Here is a 20,971-nt window from a genome sequence, read left to right on the forward strand (position 1 = left end):
AAAAGGTATTGCGAGGGAACGCAATAATCTGGGCCAAAAACAATTAACCACCATATCCCCAGGCGGGTTTTGTACATTTGCAAAAAAAAAGCCAAGTTGTAATTAAATAATCGTCTGATATAACCGGTGTCAAAATAAATAGAACACTGCCATCTACTGGTACCCAGATGCTCAGTACTTAGGGTGAATACTGCCATGAACACTACTGACCAGCAGATGGCAGTACAGACTGTGAAAACTTGCCAAAACAAAATTCCAGATAATCCATGTCTGCTACATTTAAGATGCGTGGAATTTAATAAACGCAAACTGAATTTCAGACATCTTATATACATTACTCTGCAACAAAGACGACAGACAGTGTTTGACATAAGCAAGACATTAAAGAGGAAACAGGAATCGATTGCAATGATTCCAATTGAAAATAATGGAGAAGCAACCTGGGCGTCTTCTGGCATTTTTACATAAAACAAACACAATAAGAACATCTATAAACCCAGAGAACATATTCACAAGAGTTTTAGGCACAATATACAAAGAGTTTAACGCTGTTGTCCGTGTGGAGCCTGATCAGAGTGTCTCAAATGGATTTCTTCTGTCGTGAATGTACTGAGGGTACCCATAATGCACCTGGACACAGCATGCCCACACTAAAACCTTCAAAATTAGTGCATTACTTTAAAACTAAAACATATATCTGATATTTTCACTTTATAAAACTTCAGACGTGACATTAATTTAAATAACTTGTACAAAATTAGTTTGGTTAAAATTTTAACCATAAGTTAAAACTGTATGCCTCTGGATGACTTGGGTGATATTGCCAGCATATCAGTATGGGGTTTCTTTTCTATGATCAGCTCTCCTTTGCCTGCAGAGGGTGGTTTCTTGTGGAACCAGCTCTCCTCTGTTTGCAAGGATAAAACTGCACATCTACTACAAAACATTTAACAGGTAGGTACACAACTGATTATGGAATTCATAAATGTTTGTTGTAACTGTTAAGCTCTGTTTACCACATCTGCAAAAATATGTGAGCGGTCTAACAATTATCGGACCAAAATTTATTGGAAGATAATTGGTCCGATGATGGTTTTCAAAGTTATCTGTAAAGCTAATCCGATAATGAAAACATTATCTTCTATGATTAGCGGAACTGTGCCCACCACTGGTGTGTGTGTGTGTGTGTGTTATATATATATATATATATGAAAATATTGTAATATATAACAGTAATGAGGTAAATTAATTGGTCACTGATTGATACACTGAAACCACCACAGAAGAAGACAGGCGTCGTGATGGTTAGTCATTGGTTCCAGTCTCACCTTGTACTCTCGAATGATCCCGCTCTGGATATTGTGTGGCGGTGGCTCCCAGGACACACTGATGGTGGAGTTATTGGCGAGCTGCACCACTGACACGGCCTGAGGAGCCGCACTCAGAACTGCAGACGGAGGGAGAGAAGATGGGAAAAAAAGTGCATAATCCTGGTGCCATCAGACACTGAGGTTTTAAGAACAAGAGCAAACATGTATCTCAAAGCCTCTTTCTGCAGGATCAGTTTGGAGCATCATAAATCCAGATAAAGCTCATTTCTATGATAACCATGATGCACCTGTTTCTGTCCAAATCCAGCTGAATCACTCAGTCTGGATCATTTCATATGGGACGGTAAAGACATGAAGGATAAAGCATATCATGAGAGATAAAGTGACAAAACTGAAAAAAAAAAAAACAAAAAAAAAAACACTGTAGAATCCAGGTCCAATCCTGAACCATTTTGACACTTTGATTCTAATCTTCAAACTGATACAGACACATAAAACTGGAAATAAAGACCAGTGTGTTGATGATACCAACATAACTTTTCTTTTTGAAAGAATGATATGAAAAAAGCTGAAGTTCTCCAGAGAAAATAAAATCAATTTCAAAAGTTCTAGAATTCAAAGTCAGGAATTGAATTAGCATTTCACCCTGTGTAATGTTTTTGAATTATGCAGTGAGAGGAAGAAGCTAGAATCCTCCTGTGGATCTGGATCCAGCTGAATGTAGACCATCAAGACACTGACTTTCTAACTTAGCATTAACTTTCAAATCAGTTGCGGAAATATTTGTGGTAGACATAACTGTGGCAAAAATCATTTTCGCCCTCATTGCTGAAGAAGTAAATATACAGGTCCTGAGGCCCATTGGTGCTCAACCCCAAATTCTATCCGAGGAAGAACATGAGAGTCTATAATTCACCTGGACAGGTTACTTCCCCAGCCAAAACCAGGATCCAGTCTTTTCTGAGGACTCAGATAGGTCGTATGACCCGTATAACCCAGGTCTACATATTGGTAGTCTATCTCCCATCCAATGAGCTAGCTACCTGCTCTGTTAGTGAAGACAACAGCAGTGTTTCCTAATCCTGGTCCTTGGGACACAAAGTACTGCACACTGTTCATTTGTCCCTAAACTTATCAGAGCAGATCAGCTCAGTCAGATGGGTCCCAAGGACCAGGGTTGGGAAACACAGGTGGTCTTGAACCAGGAACCTTGTGTTTTGGAAGCAAGTGCATTAACCACTTGCAAGTTTGAGGGTCTCGATCTGTATCAAGATCATTTTGGAGGGACACTGCCGCAGGCTTCCTTGTGTCATTCAAAGGTATGTTCTCTATGATAGAGGAAAAATGTCAAAACTGGACCCATCCCTCACTGGTACACCCACTGTAGACTGAAATTCTGGACCTGTTGCAGATCTTGAAGGATAACCAAGCCACACCTTAAAGTTTATGTTTTGTAGAGGTACAAAATAAGAGAGTGGCCTACACCAGTCCTGAGGATTGATGGATGGAAACAATACAGCCTGAATGTTAGTTACAAACAATTACATAGTCCTGGAGCTATGCTTACCTTCCTCAGGGGTACGCAGCAAAACCATCAGACTGTCGTGTCCCTGTAACTCGTTAAAATAAGGTCGTATTTTGACTTCATATTCTTTGTTGCTGTGCAGGTCCACCAATATGGCACTATGGTCAGTTGTCGCTTCCACATCGTGGACCATCCAAGAGCTGCCAATAGTCCGGTAAAATATACGATACCCCTGAATGTACCGAGACTGACCAGAAACCTGCAAAAGCAAATATTAAATGAAAAAATAAACAGAAACAATAATATTGACTTTCAGTAATCAGAGAGGCAGAAGCAGCTGTGTTTGGACTTCAAGTTAGTCTGTTTCTGTCGCGTTTGTAAGAGTGTTAAAGTTAATATCTGGACATTAGATGTCCTTCACACAACCAAAGTTTTCTACTCACACTCCAAGAAATCCTGGCACTGACAGGAGACAGAACCACGGGCTTCTGTGGGTAGATGGACACTTCTCCTAATTCTCTCTGCACCTGTCTGTGGTCCAAACCCTGTTCTGAAGGACTTCCATCTGAAACAGCAGTCAGCGTTCATTCAGTCATCCCCAGTCTGGAGCTCATGACACACCTGAAGACTTGCCAGATAAACTGGGGAGGTAAAATTAAATTGACCGTTTGTTCACTCACCCTGCGTCCTGACAGGTTCTGAGATTGGACTCGGGTCACTGAGGCCGTAAGAGTTGCAGGCTCGGACGATGAATAGATAAACTGTGTTGGGGAAGAGTCCGATCACCGTGTGCCGCTCCTGCTTCACGTGGTCCGCTACTGTTTGCCAGGTACTGCCCACCGACTGACTGTCAGAATAAACGTGAAAGATTGTGGAATGGATGCTGAGGATCAGAACATTTCATGTTGGTTTCAACAGTGATGCTCTGCTAGAGGCCTTCAGCGCACGGAGGCGAGTGCACTCAAAAATAGAAGAACTGAAGTAACTCTACTCTGCTTTAACTGTTGTTCTGGTCAAGACTAGTTTTCTAAGTCATGCTTGTGAGAAAGAAGCTGTTTGTGACAAAATAGAGAGCCCATTTTGCCGACAAACATCTTGTGATGTCATTAGCTGCATTAAATTTGTGCTAAATGAACATGCTGATCCACCTCGGGGGATCCAGTTTGATCCAAGGGAGCAGCCAAACGGACTTACTTATATTTTAATTTTAAATATTAGAATAGAAGTAAAGTTTCCTGTGCAGTTTTGCCCAGTAACATAATATTTACGAGGATGGGGATTATTTGGGGCGGCACACTGACTTAGTGGTTTGCACATTTGCGTCACAGTGAGAAGGTCCAGGGTTCACTTCCAACCTGGTCCTTTTTGTGTGGAGTTTGTATGTTCTGCCCGTGTTCGTGCTGGTTCCCTCCAGGTGCTCCAGCTTCCTCCCACTTCCAAAGACAAGCTGGTTAGCTGGACTGGTGACTCCAAATTGCCCATAGGTGAGTGAGAGTTTGAATGTGTTTGTCTGTCTATATGTGTAGGCCCTGTGACTGACTGGTGTCCTGTCCAGGCTGTTCTCACTCAATGACTCCGACCCTTAACTGGACTAAACGGGTTCAGAAAATGAATGAATGGATGGATTATGAGGAAAGTGATTATCTAACTAAGAATCTATGGACAGACTATTATATTCATGGGAAGAGGTATTACGTTACCTTACTAACAGTTATTACAGTAATGGTTGAGAAAGTGAGTGAGGGGTTGGAGTGACATGGTTTGTAATTGTCCTGGCAGTCCAGGCTTCAAATGACTTCCTGGACTCTGCTACCAGATGTGTAGGGGAAACCGGGGCACAGTGAATCAGTAGTTATATCTGCAAAAGTACATATATATTTGCAGCATTTATGCCATATCTTTATGCATAAAGACATCCCCTTATAAATTAGTGTTTTGTTTTTGGATACATTAAGGGTAAAACTAAGTGGCAAGTGAAGTCAGTTTTTTCCTATCAAAAGTAAATTTTGTGGATGTCAGTGTCTTTGTATTTATTTCTCACAACAGAGGAAAGGTGGCCCAAAAAATTGTTGTTAGAAGACTACCCCGTCCAACTGATGAGCATGTGTTATGTTTTCTCCAGACCATCAGCTATTTGATAACATGACTGGTGTGTCACATGCACCCGTGTATATAAACATATACAAGGGTATGTGTGTGTATAAACAACGGTTTTCACATTTGAATAGAAATTATGACAGTTGTATTTATAATAGTTTCTAAAGGACTTATATCATTATATAAGACACTCACACATTACATAGCTGGTTTGCTGGATTATAGTTTGTATATTTAATAATTTTGGAGAAATCTTTATAATCATGTGTTTTTTCATTATATTCTAAGTTGATTCACTGTGCCCCGTGAATTAGTGTCCGGGGCACAGTGAATTAAAAATTTTAAAATCGATTTTAAACACCTGTAAATTACACTTGGGGAGACACAAATAACACAGCCTTATAAACAATAACTTTCTGTATTAAATCCACAATAGAATGACCTAAATCTATGCATAATGTGTTTATGCTACCACAAAACAACATTTCTGATCCACTGTGCCCCGGTTTCCCCTATCTGTCTGCAATTAAAGTGTTGATATTGGAGAGGTGTTCATGTTTTGGGTCCTCTGCCTTTCAAAATGATAGATGCCTGTGAAGAGCTTATGGAGTCGCTGGACGGAGGTGTTTGATGATGCAGATATCTTTGTAGATTATTCAAGGTCCAGGTTTTAGGGTCCTGGTGCTACCCGTCTTACTGTATGGCTGTAAAGACTCATATACTAACCACTGACCTAAGGCGACAAATGGATTTCTTTGGTGCTAGATCTCTTCAGAGGGTCCTTGGGTACCACTTGAATTACTTTGTCTCAAATGAATGGTTACTTAGTGAGACTCTGATGGGGAGAATCACTTGCATTGTGAAGGAACATCAGCTACAACATTTTGGCCATGTTGTGCATTTCTTTGGACTGTCATAGGTATTAAGGGCACTGCGCTGCGGTGGTTTGAATCATATTTGTCTAATAGATTACAGTTTGTTCATGTAAATGGGGAATCTTCTTCACAGACTAAAGTTAATTATGGAGTTCCACAAGGGTCTGTGCTAGGACCAATTTTATTCACTTTATACATGCTTCCCTTAGGCAGTATTATTAGACGGTATTGCTTAAATTTTCATTGTTACGCAGATGATACCCAGCTTTATCTATCCATGAAGCCAGAAGATACACACCAATTAGCTAAACTGCAGGATTGTCTTACAGACATAAAGACATGGATGACCTCTAATTTCCTGCTTTTAAACTCAGATAAAACTGAAGTTATTGTACTTGGCCCCACAAATCTTAGAAGCATGGTGTCTAACCAGATCGTTACTCTGGATGGCATTTCCCTGATCTCTAGTAATACTGTGAGAAATCTTGGAGTCATTTTTGATCAGGACATGTCATTCAAAGCGCATATTAAACAAATATGTAGGACTGCCTTTTTGCATTTACGCAATATCTCTAAAATCAGAAAGGTCTTGTCTCAGAGTGATGCTGAAAAACTAATTGATGCATTTATTTCCTCTAGGCTGGACTATTGTAATTCATTATTATCAGGTTGTCCTAAAAGTTCCCTAAAAAGCCTTCAGTTGGTTCAGAATGCTGCAGCTAGAGTACTGACGGGGACTAGCAGGAGAGAGCATATCTCACCCGTGTTGGCCTCTCTTCATTGGCTTCCTGTTAATTCTAGAATAGAATTTAAAATTCTTCTTCTTACTTATAAGGTTTTGAATAATCAGGTCCCATCTTATCTTAGGGACCTCGTAGTACCATATTACCCCATTAGAGCGCTTCGCTCTCAGACTGCGGGCTTACTTGTGGTTCCTAGGGTTTGTAAGAGTAGAATGGGAGGCAGAGCCTTCAGCTTTCAGGCTCCTCTCCTGTGGAACCAGTTCCCAATTCAGATCAGGGAGACAGATACCCTCTCTACTTTTAAGATTAGGCTTAAAACTTTCCTTTTCGCTAAGGCTTATAGTTAGGGCTGGATCGGGTGACCCTGGACCATCCCTTGGTTATGTTGCTTTAGACGTAGACTGTGGGGGGGTTCCCATGATGCACTGTTTCTTTCTCTTTTTGCTCCGTATGCATCACTCTGCATTTAATCATTAGTGATCGATCTCTGCCCCCCTTCTCGGCATGTCTTTTTCCTGGTTCTTTCCCTCAGCCCCAACCAGTCTCAGCAGAAGACTGCCCCTCCCTGAGCCTGGTTCTGCTGGAGGTTTCTTCCTGTTAAAAGGGAGTTTTTCCTTCCCACTGTGGCCAAGTGCTTGCTCATAGGGGGTCGTTTTGACCGTTGGGGTTTTTCATAATTATTGTATGGCCTTGCCTTACAATATGGAGCGCCTTGGGGCAACTGTTTGTTGTGATTTGGCGCTATATAAGAAAAAAGTTGATTGACTGATTGATTGTTCCAGCATGTAGGTCCTTCAGTGTTGAGAATCCCGGCAACCTGAAAATGACAATAGGACAACAACATTCCACCTGGCTGCAGCAGATAGTTGCTTACTTTTGAGATGTGGTGATGGACCAGGTGCCTGCCTGGGTGGCTGCTACCCTGGATCCATGAATGTGGTGGATGTGACAATGTGACAACCACCAGCGCAACAGTTGGAATGCCTGCAGGGCTCCACATAAAAGGCTGGACATATGCAGTAGTTTTATCTTGGCTAAAGAGTGGCTACGGGTATGCAGATGGGTTCGATTCCAGGTGTGTGCTTGTGTGTCCTTGGACTAGACACTTCATCCAGATTGTCCCAGTCCACCAAGCTGAAAATGGGTACTGGCTTTGGCTGGGTAAGCTACCTGTGATGGACTGGTGTACCATCCAAGGGGAATTGTAGACTATCATCCACTGGACATTATGGTATCTGGGAATAAGCATCGACACCAATGGCCCTCAGGACCTATAGAGGACTTACAGTAACTACTTGTAAGGAGTGGCATTATAGTTTGTCTGTATGTAAGTAGGACTGTGTACTTAAAGTTCCTAACACATTTAGTGTTAGTTATAAGAGGAAGAACCCAATAAAAGTGTGATGTAAAAACGACCAGTTGTTGACATTGCCACACCGATATGTTGCTATTTGAAGCTGCTTTGTGAAGGTAAAATATCATTAACTTTGGGATCCATATGTGATGATAAATGGACTGCATTTATATGGCACTTTTCCACCTGCATCAGAAGCTCAAAGTGCTTTACAATGATGCCTCAGTGTTATAAATTCCCTTATTACTGCCTTAGTTGGGACGGTTCAGGACTGTTTTATTGTGTTTTTCCTTCAGGTGCTCACATGGGCAGCTAAGGGGTCCTTAGGCCGGTAGTATTGGGCCGTTCGCGGCAGATTACATCATTCTACTTTCACTCTGTCTGCGTTTGTGATGAAGATACCAGACAGTACAGATGCTATTGTGCAGATGTTACAGATTTTATAGACAATTTATCCACACAACATTGTTCAGAGAGTCAGTGGGCATTCAAAACGTACCAACAACTGAGCTGTAAGCTGTAAAGTGAATCTCTGCTTCACATTAAAGACCCACAAAAGTTTATCTGTGTCCGGCCTCGCTCTCTAATCAGAGTGTTGATGTGGATGAGGTGCTACAGTGAATCCCCCTAAAGTCAATACAGTCCTAGCTCTCACCAACACTGGTCCTTCGAGCCCGGATTACTTCACCCATATCAGCGAAATGGACATAATGAGAACATCATTCGGGACAAGTGAAGCCACAGGATGGCCACGCCAGTTACCAGCTCACCTCCAGGGCTACCAGGTCAGTCTTCCTCTGTCCCTCATGCCTTATACTGCTCCAAATAGAGATGACATCATAGGTGCCAGTGCACAACAGCTGCAGTCACTAAGCCTACAGACCAGGTCTGTTAATCAAGATGGCCAGCTACTCCCAGCACTCGGGGCAAACCAACGTGCCATTCCCATGCAGTAGCAGTTGATAAGGTGAGCCAGTGGAGCACAGCGGTACAGTCTAACACGTCTCAGCTTACCACCAGTATATGAAAGGCCCCCATCTCCAGCCTTAAGTGAATGCAGCATACAAAGCCATTCCCTCACAGAAGACAGCTTCAGTGAGCCTAATTATCCAGCGTCACGACTAGTGCAAACCAAACCAAGCCTCCTACCAGATGATAGAGCCTGGGCATGTACACAACCAGTCAGCATGCAGCCAAGTGCAATCACTGCCAGCGCCATAAGCACAGTAACGTGGTCTCATGTTACAACATCAATTACCTCGAGCCACAACCAGGGCCAAAATGACATTCTCATCCAGTCTCTTCCAGCAACATTAACACATACAGCACAGTTTGGAGCAGTTCCCAAGCAGCCACGCTCTACAATAATGAGCATGCTACAGCCAAGACCATCTACGTCATACCAACCAGCCTATCAAATAATGAGTCCTGCAACTACGGCTACGAACGTCCTGCATAGTAGCACAGTCACACCTATGTCAGCCCAATACCAGCCCAGTTCTGCAGCTCAAACGTATCCAATATACAAGCCCTCCCCAACTGTACTGACTCCAACATGTCAAACCCCGCCTTCACCAGCACCGCACCCTGTGCTTCAACCTATGGCTCTAGTAAGCAGCGCTACGTTACAATACCAGCCTCCCGGCACTCCCGCAGCAGCCCCACAGCCTGTCTACTAGCCCCCATCAGCTATTACTTCATCGCCTACTTGGCCCCCACAGGCTACCACGACACAGCCCATGTTCCAGCCATACACCTACCAGCCAGGCCCACCTCTACAACCTGTGCTCCAGCCACAACTTCCGCCCGCAGCACAGCCTGTTTACCAACTGGGACCCATAATGCCAAGTCCAGCACCTTAGGTATGCAATACACTCCAGCCACAGTACACTATACTGCAGTCTCCATACAGTTTCCAGCCGCCGAAGCAGCCCGTTCCTGTTCCTGAACTGCCTAAGCTGGTCCATGACAGCGAGAGAGAATTTACTGACCTCAAGATGGTGCTAGATCACCTGCTTGGCCCCCCACACAGAGCTGTCAGAGCACTACAAGTATCGTGTACTCATGGAGCACCTGGTCCTAGATCAAGCTAAGCTAATTGCTCAGTCCTGCAGACATTATGCTCAACCCTACACGGCTGCTATGGAGGCATTACAGCACCAGTATGGACAACCACATCAGCTCGCACAAAGTGAGATTGCTGCAATCCTGAACGCGCCCGATGTTAGACCTGGAGACACCAAAGGCTTCCAAAGCTTTTCCCTCAGTGTGGACCTGCTAGTGGGAATGCTCACATCACTAGAGGGGCCGAACGGGACAGAAATAACATCAACTGGCCATGTAGACAGACTGCTTAGTAAGCTGCCAAAGCACATGAGAGACAGTTTTGTAGAGCACCTCCAAGTACAAGGCCGTCTCAACACAAGTTGACTCAACCCTTACAACCTTAGAGACCTCGCTAATTGGCTCAAAGTAAAGGCAGAAGCGCAAAGACTCTCAGCAAAAATGGCACAGCAGCACCATCCTGAAGAGCCTCATGTCTCGAGGACAGAAAGACACACTCCAGCCTCCAAGTCCTGAGTACAGTCTGTGTCTGTTTATCATGGCTCTGACAAGCCCAAAACTGATAACAACCATACTGCGGAGGCAGCCAACTCCGAAACCAAGTCGCAAAGGTCCAAGAAGTTATGTCTCTTCTGTAAGAGCACAGAACACTATCTGTCCCAATGCACTGACATCATACAGCGTTCTCCAGATGATGTCAGGAAATGGCTTGAACGCAGTAAGCGCTGTCGTAACTGTGGCAGGACCAACCATCAGCCTGAGGCCTGCACCTTAAAGAAACCATGCAGCGAGTGCCAAGAGATTCATCTGAGGGTTCTACACAATGTTGCCAAGTCAGACTCACGCGTCTACCACATCACTCCACGTGACCAAGCCACACTCAGTAACTCCAAGCAAGGAGGAAAAGTGTATCTCAAGGTGGTTCCCATTGTGATAAGTCATGGCCGCAAGTCACTGAGGACCTACGCCATACTGGATGATGGGGCTGAACGGACAATAATACTACCAGCTGCAGCTCAACGCCTGGGCCTCAGAGGTAAAGCAGAGACACTCACTCTACGCACCATCCGCCAAGACGTTGCCCATCTTGCTGGTGAGTCCGTTTCTTTCTATGTTGCCCCATTAGCACACCCAAAGAAGTGCCATCTTATCCAAGACGCTTACACAGCAAGCCAATTAGCACTAGCAGAGCATTCGTACCCCGTAGCTGTACTACAGAAACGCTACCGCCATCTACAGGGCCTCCCACTACCAGATTTTAGTGAAGTGCAACCACTACTATTAATTGGCGCAGATTACACACACTTGATCACAGCTAAAGAGCCAGTGAGAGTTGGTCCAAAGGGCAGCCCAACCGCTATCCACACAAGCCTCGGTTGGGCGCTTCAAGGTCCAGACAGTATGATGTCTACTGCTGTTTCCTGTTACCTTACCTCCCTCACGCCAGCATCAGATGACCTCTATGGACATGTTGAACGTCTCTGGCAGCTAGATGTCCTCCAATTCCGGAATGAAAGGGTAGCTGTCCGGTCCCGTCTAGACCAAGAGGCCATCAACATCCTTGAGACACGCACTGAACGAGTCAAGGTGGGTGACGCACTCCGCTACGCCACACCATTACTTCATATCAAAGGTGCACCACCACTCAGGGCCACACCTGAAGCAGTCCTGCCACTTCTTCGTAGCACAGAGAGGCGACTAAAGAGAGACCCAGCTTTAGCAAAACAGTACGAGACCGAGATCCAGAAGCTCATCAGTGGAGGCTGCGTTGTTAAGCTCAGTGAAGACGAGGTAAAGGCATCCAGTGAGTCTTGGTTCATACCCCATCACCTCGTTCACCATAATGACAAGTTCCGGCTTGTGTGGGACTGCTCATTTGTGCACAATGGCCTCCCACTCAATCAACAGCTCCTAGCAGGTCCCACTCTTGGTTCATCCCTCATCGGTGTCCTCCTACGATTCCGGCAGTACGCAGTGGCCATCAGCTGAGATATCAGAGCAATGTTCCACCAGGTTCGCCTCCTGCCCGATGACCAGCCAATGCTAAGATTTGTCTGGAGAAACCTGCAGCGTGAACAACCGCTTGAGATCTACCAGTGGTGCGTACTGCCATTTGGGAAGACCAGCAGCCCCTGTTGTGCCACATTCGCCCTTCAGAGACGCGCTAAAGACCATGTTGAAGGTAATGAAGACATCCTGCAGTCCATTGAACAGTGCTTCTATGTCGACAACTGCCTGCAGAGTCTTTCAACGCCCGAGTCAGCAAAACATCTCATTGACAAACTACGGCAGTTCCTTGCTTCAGGCAGGTTCGAGATCTGGCAATGGGCGAGTAACATTCCAGATGTCGTGGCTCATCTACCCCGTACAGCCCGGTCCGATAGTGCAGAGCAATGGCTGGCCGAGAAATGCCCTGATCCCCAAGAGCCAGCGCTGGGCCTACGATGGCACTGTCCAACCGACCAACTCGGTTTTTGAGCCAAAGCTCCCGAGAGTCGAACACTGACCATGCGCCATGTCTACAAAGTGCTCGCACGGCAATACGACCCGCTTGGGATCATAATCCCCTACACAACAAGGGCTAAAGTCCTCGTGCAGAAACTGTGGGTAAAGAAAAGGAGCTGGGACGACCCTAACCTCCCACCAGAGATCATCGAGGCATGGTCAAGCTGGGAGAGAGAACTTCCTGAATTGGCAAATGTGTCTATCCCTCGAACATATGCCCCACTAGAAGTGGCTACAGAAACCACAGAGTACACTCTTCACGTTTTCTGCGATGCCTCGGAACAGGCATATGGCTCAGTCGCCTATCTTGCCACCACAGCTAAGAATGCAGTTCATGTCTCCTTCATCATGGCGAGGTCGAGAGTAGCCCCAAAGCGCCAACAGTCAATGCCACGTTTAGAGCTCTGTGCAGCGCTAACAGGAGATCAGCTGTCTTCCCTCATTCATCGATAGCTCGCTCTAAACATCACAGAAACTTACCTGTGGACTGATTCAACTACGGTCCTGACCTGGCTGACATCAGAGTCCTGCAGATTCAAGGTCTTCGTTGGCACAAGAGTCTCAGAAATCCAGGACCTGACTGCCTCACACACCTGGCAGTATGTTGACACAACGAACAACCCTGCGGACGAATTAACAAGAGGCAAGACCCTGGCCGAGCTATCTACTCTAAACCGGTGGAACCAGGGACCGACATTCCGCCGATCTCCTATGCATCAATGGCCTTCAGCTCCAGACTCTGTCCATCCAGCAGACCCCTCGGAGCTCAAACAAACCATTTTCTGTGGCTTCACTCAAGCTCGCCCTCCAGATTCACTACCTGACATCACACAGTTCGTGAGATGGGCAGACCTGCTGAAAGCTACATGCCAGAGGCTTCATGGGGTGGCTGCTGTGTCATCATCACCTCCTCCTGATCTCCACCATGCTGAGATCCATGTGCTAAAGTCCTGCCAGGCGGAGACCTTTCCCGAAGAAGTCAAGTGCCTCAAAGCTGGAAAGCCTGTACCCCCGAGCAGCAAGCTGAGCTCACTCACTCCAGAGATGGATCAAGAATCAGGACTTATCCGAGTTGGAGGTCGACTTAGACGCTGGGGGTCTGGCCCAATCGAGATCCACCGTCGTGCTTGAACCTCGTCATGCTGTCACAGGACTCCTCATCAGAGACACCGACGCTCATCTGCTCCACCCAGGCCCTGAAAGAGTCTTCGCTGAACTCAGGCGGCAGTATTGGATCATAAGAGGACGTCAGGCCATAAAAAGGTATCAGAGGACCTGCCCAGAGTGCACCAAATGAAGAGGAAAGCCTTCAGTCCCCTTGATGGCAGACCTTCCCTCAGTACGCCTGAGACTCCTGAAGCCCCCATTCTACTCCAGCGGGGTGGACTGTTTCGGTCCTTATGTTATCAAAGCTGGCCGCCGGAACGAAAAGCGATGGGGAGTGATCTTCAAATGCCTCACAACACGTTGTGTCCACCTCGACCTGCTGGCAGGCCTGGACACCGACGCCTTCCTACTAGCACTAAGAAGGTTCATAGCACGAAGAGGAACCCCCGCAGAGATACTCTCAGATTAAGGGACCAATTTCCGAGGCGCCGAGAAAGAGCTCAAGGAGGCGTTCGCAGCTATGGTCCCAGAGCTACAGGAGAGACTCTCCAAGAACCAGATCAAGTTCCATTTCAACCCACCGGCAGCACCTCACTTCGGTGGAGCTTGGGAGCATGAAATACAGTCAGTCAAGAAAGGTCTCCAAGTCGTCGTTGGTGTACAGTCCCTCCATGAAGACGTCCTTCTCACCCTTCTGATCGAAGTCGAGGGCATCCTTAATGCCAAGCCCTTGGGCTACGTCACGTCAAACATCGCTGACCTGGATCCAGTGACGCCCAACATGCTGTTGATGGGGCGGCGGGATTCCTCCCTACCCCAAGTGTCCTACGCTCCTGACACCCTCACAAGAAGACGCTGGCGCCACTGTCATATGATGGTGGACCACTTCTGGGCGCAGTTCCTGAGACACTACCTTCCTTCCCTCGAAGTCCAGCAGAAGTTGCAGCGGCCCACCAATGACCTCGTGGGGGGCACAGTCACCATGATCGTTGATCCCCAGCTTCCAAGGGTGCAGTGGCCCATCGGGAGGGTCGTCAGGGTGATAGAGAGTCCAGATGGTCGGGTTCGGTCGGCTGAGGTTCGTGTCGGAGAGAGGACCTACCTGCGGCCGGTGGCATGTCTGGTCCAGCTGCCTGCCATTGCAGAGGATGATGGGACCAGTCCAGGGACTTCGGCAGCATCACCAGGAATTTAGTAGTTTTACATAATCACTAAGCTATTCTGGGGGCGGCTGTTATAAATTCCCTTATTACTGCCTTAGCTGGGATGGTTCAGGACTGTTTTATTGTGTTTTTCCTTCAGGCGCTCACATGGGCAGCTAAGGGGTCCTTAGGCCGGTAGTATTGGGCCATTCGCGGCAGATTACATCATTCTACTTTCACTCTGTCTGCGTTTGTGATGAAGATACCACACAGTACAGACACTATTGTGCAGATGTTACAGATGTTATAGACAATTTATCCACACAACATTGTTCAGAGAGTCAGTGGACATTCAAAACGTACCAACAACTGAGCTGTAAGCTGTAAAGTGAATCTCTGCTTCACATTAAAGACCCACAAAAGTTTATCTGTGTCCGGCCTCGCTCTCTAATCGGAGTGTTGATGTGGATGAGGTGTTCCAGTGAATCCCCCTAAAGTCAATACAGTCCTAGCTCTCACCAACACTCACATTCACCCATTCACACACACACACACACACACACACACACACACACACACACACACACACACACACACACACACACACACACACACACACACACACACACACACATATTGATGTCAGGGAGCAACAAGAGGATTAAGGACCTTGCTCAAGGGGCCTTAGTGATTTTCCGGTCTGGTTGGGTGTTGAACCAAGGATCTACTTGCATCACGTTTCACACCAAACAGATGGTAGCTTTTTCGTTTTGTAATAACGACTCAGGGTCCAATGAGAATACGTCGTGTTAATGCTCAAACTGTGTGATTTCTGCATTTTTGCTCTCCGCTGCGGAGAACGCTGAGGTAATTATAAGAAGGAGGCTGCAGCAGTTTCCTCATCATCAGTGTTTTCTTCTCTGTCACCGCTCTCTCTAAATGTTCTCCAGAGAAATCACTTTGCCATTTAAGGAAATTCACGCCGGATTTAAGATCCCCATACGGCTTCAGCCTGCAAACTAGCCGGGCGCTTTTATATAAATCAACCTGTCCTTTCTGGAACAATAATAGAAACAGAAATGGATCAAGTACTGCAAACATATTGGTTTGTTTTTTCTTCAGTTTGTCCCAAAGACAAATTTGCAGAGAATTTGTTGTTGCAACAGTGAGTGCATCTCCAGCCGTGACACAGTTATTGAGCCTGCTGCAAGGGCTGTTCTCTGTGCTCGCTTGGCCTCCCCCCTGCTTCGGTAATGACTGAAGTGTCCCCGTCCAGCGCCCCAGGACTCGACCCCGGCGCTGAGCTGACCACTGCAGTAATCGTCCGCTGTCTCGCTTCCTAACTAACTAAAGCCTCGGGCCGGGCAAAGTCTCTGCACGGTGAAATACTAAACGCAGAGTGTCATAGTTTGATTTGAGCACGTTAGAACAGAAATATTTTTTCCCCCAGGTGGCTATAAAATGTTTCCAAGATGCAAAAGTAAGTAATCAATGCATCCATTAACAGAGAGAATGCGAAGAGAATAAATCAAACACAGAGCGCAAAGCTAAAATAAAACTGCAGCCCCTTTAATAGCAGTTATCGCTTCTCGAAGGCACCGTCTTCATCAAACTCAGAACAAAGAAAAAATTAACATAAAGAAGGTTCGAGTACAGACCCTCAGCCCTGCTGATCAGTTCCGACCTACTTCAGGTTTCATCTGAAGGGTTTGCTTGCAAATGAAGTTCAACAATGTCATCATCAAAGGTAGAAAACTTTGACATCGCAGACAAAATGTGTTTTATTACCATTATGTAGTGGTGCTACAAAAATGGCAATCTTTTTTAATGATATCAAATCAATGAATAAAAGTTTTGTTACAAAAATTTTTTCCCATTTATGGTGTTCCATCCCACGATTAAAATAAATCTGTACAGCATGAAAAATATTCAATTAAAAAAAAAACAGCAGTCACAAAAATAGACGACATAAATATGAGAACACTTTTAAAGTCAGGTCTGTTGCCACGTTGCAGGTTTCTCACACTTATGTGACAATTTACTGCATCACAAATTGAAAAAAAAAACCAAGACAAATAAGAGGCAGGCAGGGCTAAAGGATTGGGTCATTATCCTTAAAAAAAAAAAAGAAAGTAGAAGAAGATAAAATGTGTATTCATGCATTTGTCTATTGTTTAGTGGGGCCATCTGAGTTAAAAATGGTAAAATGTTGTATAAAATTATTTTTTACATGCTAATAATAGTGTAGAAGAAAGTATAAAAATGCCTTCCAGTCGAAAAAGAATCTTAATCTTCAGGTTCATTTGAATGGATTTCAAATTTTTTATTTTCTGTCATTTTCAAAAATGGAAATGCAATGCGGGCAGCACGGTGGCTTAGTGGTTAGCACTGTTGCCTCACAGCGAGAAGGTCATGGGTTCAATTCCCATGGTCTTTCTGTGTGGAGTCTGCATGTTCTCCCCGTGTGTGTGTGGGTTTCCTACGGGTGCTCCAGTTTCCTCCCACATCCAAAGACATGCAGGTTAGGTGGATTGGAGTCTTTACATTGTCCGTAGGTGTGCGTGTGGGTGTGTCTGTGCTTGTTTGTCTGTTTGTAGCCCTGCGACAGACTAACGTCCTGTCCTGGGTGTACCCCGCCTCGTGCTCTATGACTGCTGGGATAGGCTCCAGCCCCCCGCGACCCTTAATTGGACTAAGCGGTAGAAGATGAATGAATGAATGAATGAAATGCAGTTCAGCATAAGTTCTGTCGGAGGACTTGCCTCATTAAGCAGTTACTCAGAATTGGTTAATTAACATCAGCTTTCCTCAGGTGTTTCCTATGAGTCATCAGCTCTCAATCAATAGGAACCACGCACATTCCTGAAAAACACCATTGTTCTCACTCACATCTCACTGTTTACAGATCACTGACAATATATCCCCTCCTTCACCCCACCCCACCAATTAGCCCCCATCATTCTGCCATTTACATCTGCAGGATTCGTGATCATCTCAAGTCTGCTCTGTGCCGTGATGGGAGAGAGCATCAAATTTAATACGCCTTAGACTATAACTTTCTGTGTATCATCTTATTACATTAGAATGACCGACTTTATCTTGCCTTCTGAGTCCTTCTGGTAGAACTTGTGTGCTTTTGCAAATAAACTATTCAAAATGTCAAAGTAGTACAACTTTGACAATGTTCCCATCCATACCACATTTCCACCACTGTTCCATGGTCCCAATCCCAATACTTAGGACCAAGGGAAAGTATTGGGATTAGGAACATTTGGTATCTGTGGAATCTATGTGCAGTGTGATCATTCCAATCAGGGTCTTACCTGAACGCCTCGATGATGTAGTAGGTTACAGCGGCCCCGCCCTCATGGGGGTTGGACTGCCAGGTGAGGCTGACGGTGTTCTTGGTCACTTCGGTTACCACGGGCTTCTGGGGCGGTCCAGGAAGCTGGATGAACTCAGACACCCTGGACCCTGACGAGACGCCGTCGTCTGGTTCAGCAAAACATTTGAAACTGCAGATTAACAGGCTGTCAATTCTTCACGAGGAAGCAATTTGTGCACAGACATGATGTCAATAAAACTAAAAGGAAACCGTTTCCACTTCCAGGTTGCATGAGGATGGTCCAATATCCCATCATGCTCTTCCTGTGAAATTCATTGCTTGTCATGACTGATGAGAATAATGAATGCATGCAGGCTTTGGAAGAAAGTTCACGGTTTTTCCTCCATGCACCAGCGACTGTATTGATTAAGTAATTAGTGGCATCACTGATGAGTCAATAGGTGCAAACATTTGCTGTTTGCAGCTCTTCAGCTGTGAGGGTTTTCGGCCTCTTTCTGTGTTTCATCTCTGTAAATGTCAAGTCTTTCAGATTTGGACCCTCGTGTCAACAAAATGAGACGTGATTGGACGTTTTATTGAGCGATCAGCTGATGACGAATGAAGTGTGACTGAGGAACACAGAGCGGGTTGTCTCTCTGAGACAGAGTGTGGAGTATTTTGGCTGAAATGTCACATTACGGCTGCAGGCTGTGATGTTGTGAAGAACATGAGCAAACGGTGTTGTTTCTTAAGAAGTGAGTCACGCAGAACAAAGAGACATACCTCTGACGGACAGTGTGCCGCTCCAGCTCGACTCCCCTGTGGCGCTGGACACCACGCACGTGTATGTCCCAGAGTCTGCGTCCTGCATCAAAAACAAGGGTTTTTTTTTTTCCTTTTCAGTTGGACTTAACTGTCCTTTAGCTTTCAAACAACATCAAGTATCATTTTTCACTTCATCGAAGGCACCAGAGGGTTGATGGTTTCCCTGCTCGCTCCACACGCCACAGTATAAATACACATCTGTCTACAATGGTGTTAACTATGTATGACTTCATCATATGGTTTCACCGCAAATTCATTCATACCAATCAATCACAAATATTGTGTTGATCAATATATATTTTAGGCTCCTTGGTTGCTGAGATATACTGGTACAAAAAAGGGAATTTTCGGACCATGTTTTCCTTGACCTTTGACCAAACTACTCTATAATCTAAGAGCCTCTACATATCTATCCAAGTAATGGTCTGTGGGGGGGGGTTCAAACCATATTTTCCTTGCATGCTCACTGAATGGCATGATGGCCGGCCGCATGGACTTCTCATCAAATTCATCTTTTGTTATTAAGTTATGTTTTGTAAAACTTTGCAAAACCTTGTGACCGTAAGAATGGCCTAAGAAGGTTTCTTCCTCAACATCATCAGAGGGAGTTTATTTCTTAACACTGTCACCTGTGTACTTAGTCTAGGGGTTGTGTTATGTGTCGGACGCAGCCCGGAGAACCGACCAGCGTTTGAAGGACCCAGTATGAAATAAGCAGAGCACGGTACAAAGGATAACAGAGTTTAATAAACATAACAGTGATGTGATACGAAAACAACAAAAGAGTGTGCGGTCTGGCGTGGTGGATTGCGGTGCGCTCCCAGCAGCGCTAACGGTCCGGAGCCAGAAAACTGTTCGGACCCAAGGACCCCGCCGACACCCCCCAGGTGGCCGCGACAAACCGAGTCTGTGAAAGAAGAAATCACCATGTGAGTCCACACTCAACACACAGAGAGAACACCCAAAGGTGCACAAACAGCAAACACTTCCTGGCTTAATTGCAAATCAGCTTCCCACCCTGCAGGCATAGAACACCCTGTTCACAAAACTCCACTGCAGTGGAAGCTGATTTAAATGACTAACATACAGCTCAATATAATAAGGTGTGAGGGACACCACATTTACTGACTGTATAAATGTTAGTCACAAAACCAAACGTACCTCAGGAAGTGTGCTGACGAGCGTGAGACCTCACCCCCTCCTCTTTCACAGACCATGCATCAAACCTGGACGTTCTCTGCATCCACTGATGGGAGATGGCTCTAGAGACGACGATCTCACCCGTCTGGTCACAAGGTCGAGTCTCTGGCAAATACACACTGTGTACTCCAGTCTTAAATGCCACCATGTTCCAATCCATGTAGATGCACCACAGCTGTGAGTCCTGACGAGCCGCAGGTGATCAGCCTCAGGTGATCAGGGTGAGGTCCTGATAAACTCAGCTACACAGCCACTCAGTCCCAAATGCAAGCCACCTGGAAGGAAAAACAAAAGACAGGACAAAAGACAGAAACAAAAAGGCAGCCAGGCCCCCCCAGCCATACAACAGGTTGATAAGGTTCAACTTTACTTGTGTGAGGCGCCTTGAGGCAGCTTTGTTGTGATTTAGAGCTATAATGGAATAAATGGAATATCTGCTGCAACCAGATGGAATGTTGTTGGAAAATGGAATAAATTGAAATTAAAATAGAATATATTGTTGTATGGCTGGGGGGCCTGGCTGCCTTTTTGTTTCTGTCTTTTGTTTTTCCTTCCAGGTGGCTTGCATTTGGGACTGAGTGGCTGTGTTGCTGAGGTTATCAGGACCTCACCCTGATCACCTGCGGCTCGTCAGGACTCACAGCTGTGGTGCATCTATATGGATTGGAACATGGTGGCATTTAAGACTGGAGTATACAGTGTGTATTTGCCAGAGACTCGACCTTGTGACCAGACGGGTGAGATCGTCGTCTCGGGAGCCATCTCATCATCAGTGGATGCAGAGAACGTCCAGGGTTTGATGCACGGTCTGTGAAAGAGGAGGGGGTGAGGTCTCACGCTCGTCAGCACACTTCCTGAGGTACGTTAGATTTTGTGAC

General features: G+C 45.6%; 1 protein-coding gene across 3 annotated transcripts in view; it reads right to left on the reverse strand.

Moving 5' to 3' along the window:
* The window catches only part of LOC117509421 (roundabout homolog 2-like), a 191,410-nt gene that overhangs the window by 41,245 nt on the left and 129,194 nt on the right, over positions 1-20,971 (reverse strand). The window contains exons 10-15 of one of the 3 annotated variants that reach the window (XM_034169112.1): positions 18,855-18,933; positions 18,067-18,241; positions 3,537-3,703; positions 3,300-3,421; positions 2,899-3,115; positions 1,329-1,447 (exon numbers count right to left, since the gene is read on the reverse strand). In XM_034169112.1, coding sequence (XP_034025003.1) covers positions 1,329-1,447; positions 2,899-3,115; positions 3,300-3,421; positions 3,537-3,703; positions 18,067-18,241; positions 18,855-18,933 — 879 coding nt within the window. Of the gene's footprint in view, positions 1-1,328; positions 1,448-2,898; positions 3,116-3,299; positions 3,422-3,536; positions 3,704-18,066; positions 18,242-18,851; positions 18,934-20,971 lie in introns of all 3 variants that reach the window. The other 2 variants (XM_034169114.1, XM_034169113.1) reach the window with 2 other exon arrangements.

The sequence above is a fragment of the Thalassophryne amazonica genome, chromosome 4 (assembly GCF_902500255.1).
Source record: "Thalassophryne amazonica chromosome 4, fThaAma1.1, whole genome shotgun sequence".
Classification (NCBI taxonomy): domain Eukaryota; kingdom Metazoa; phylum Chordata; class Actinopteri; order Batrachoidiformes; family Batrachoididae; genus Thalassophryne; species Thalassophryne amazonica.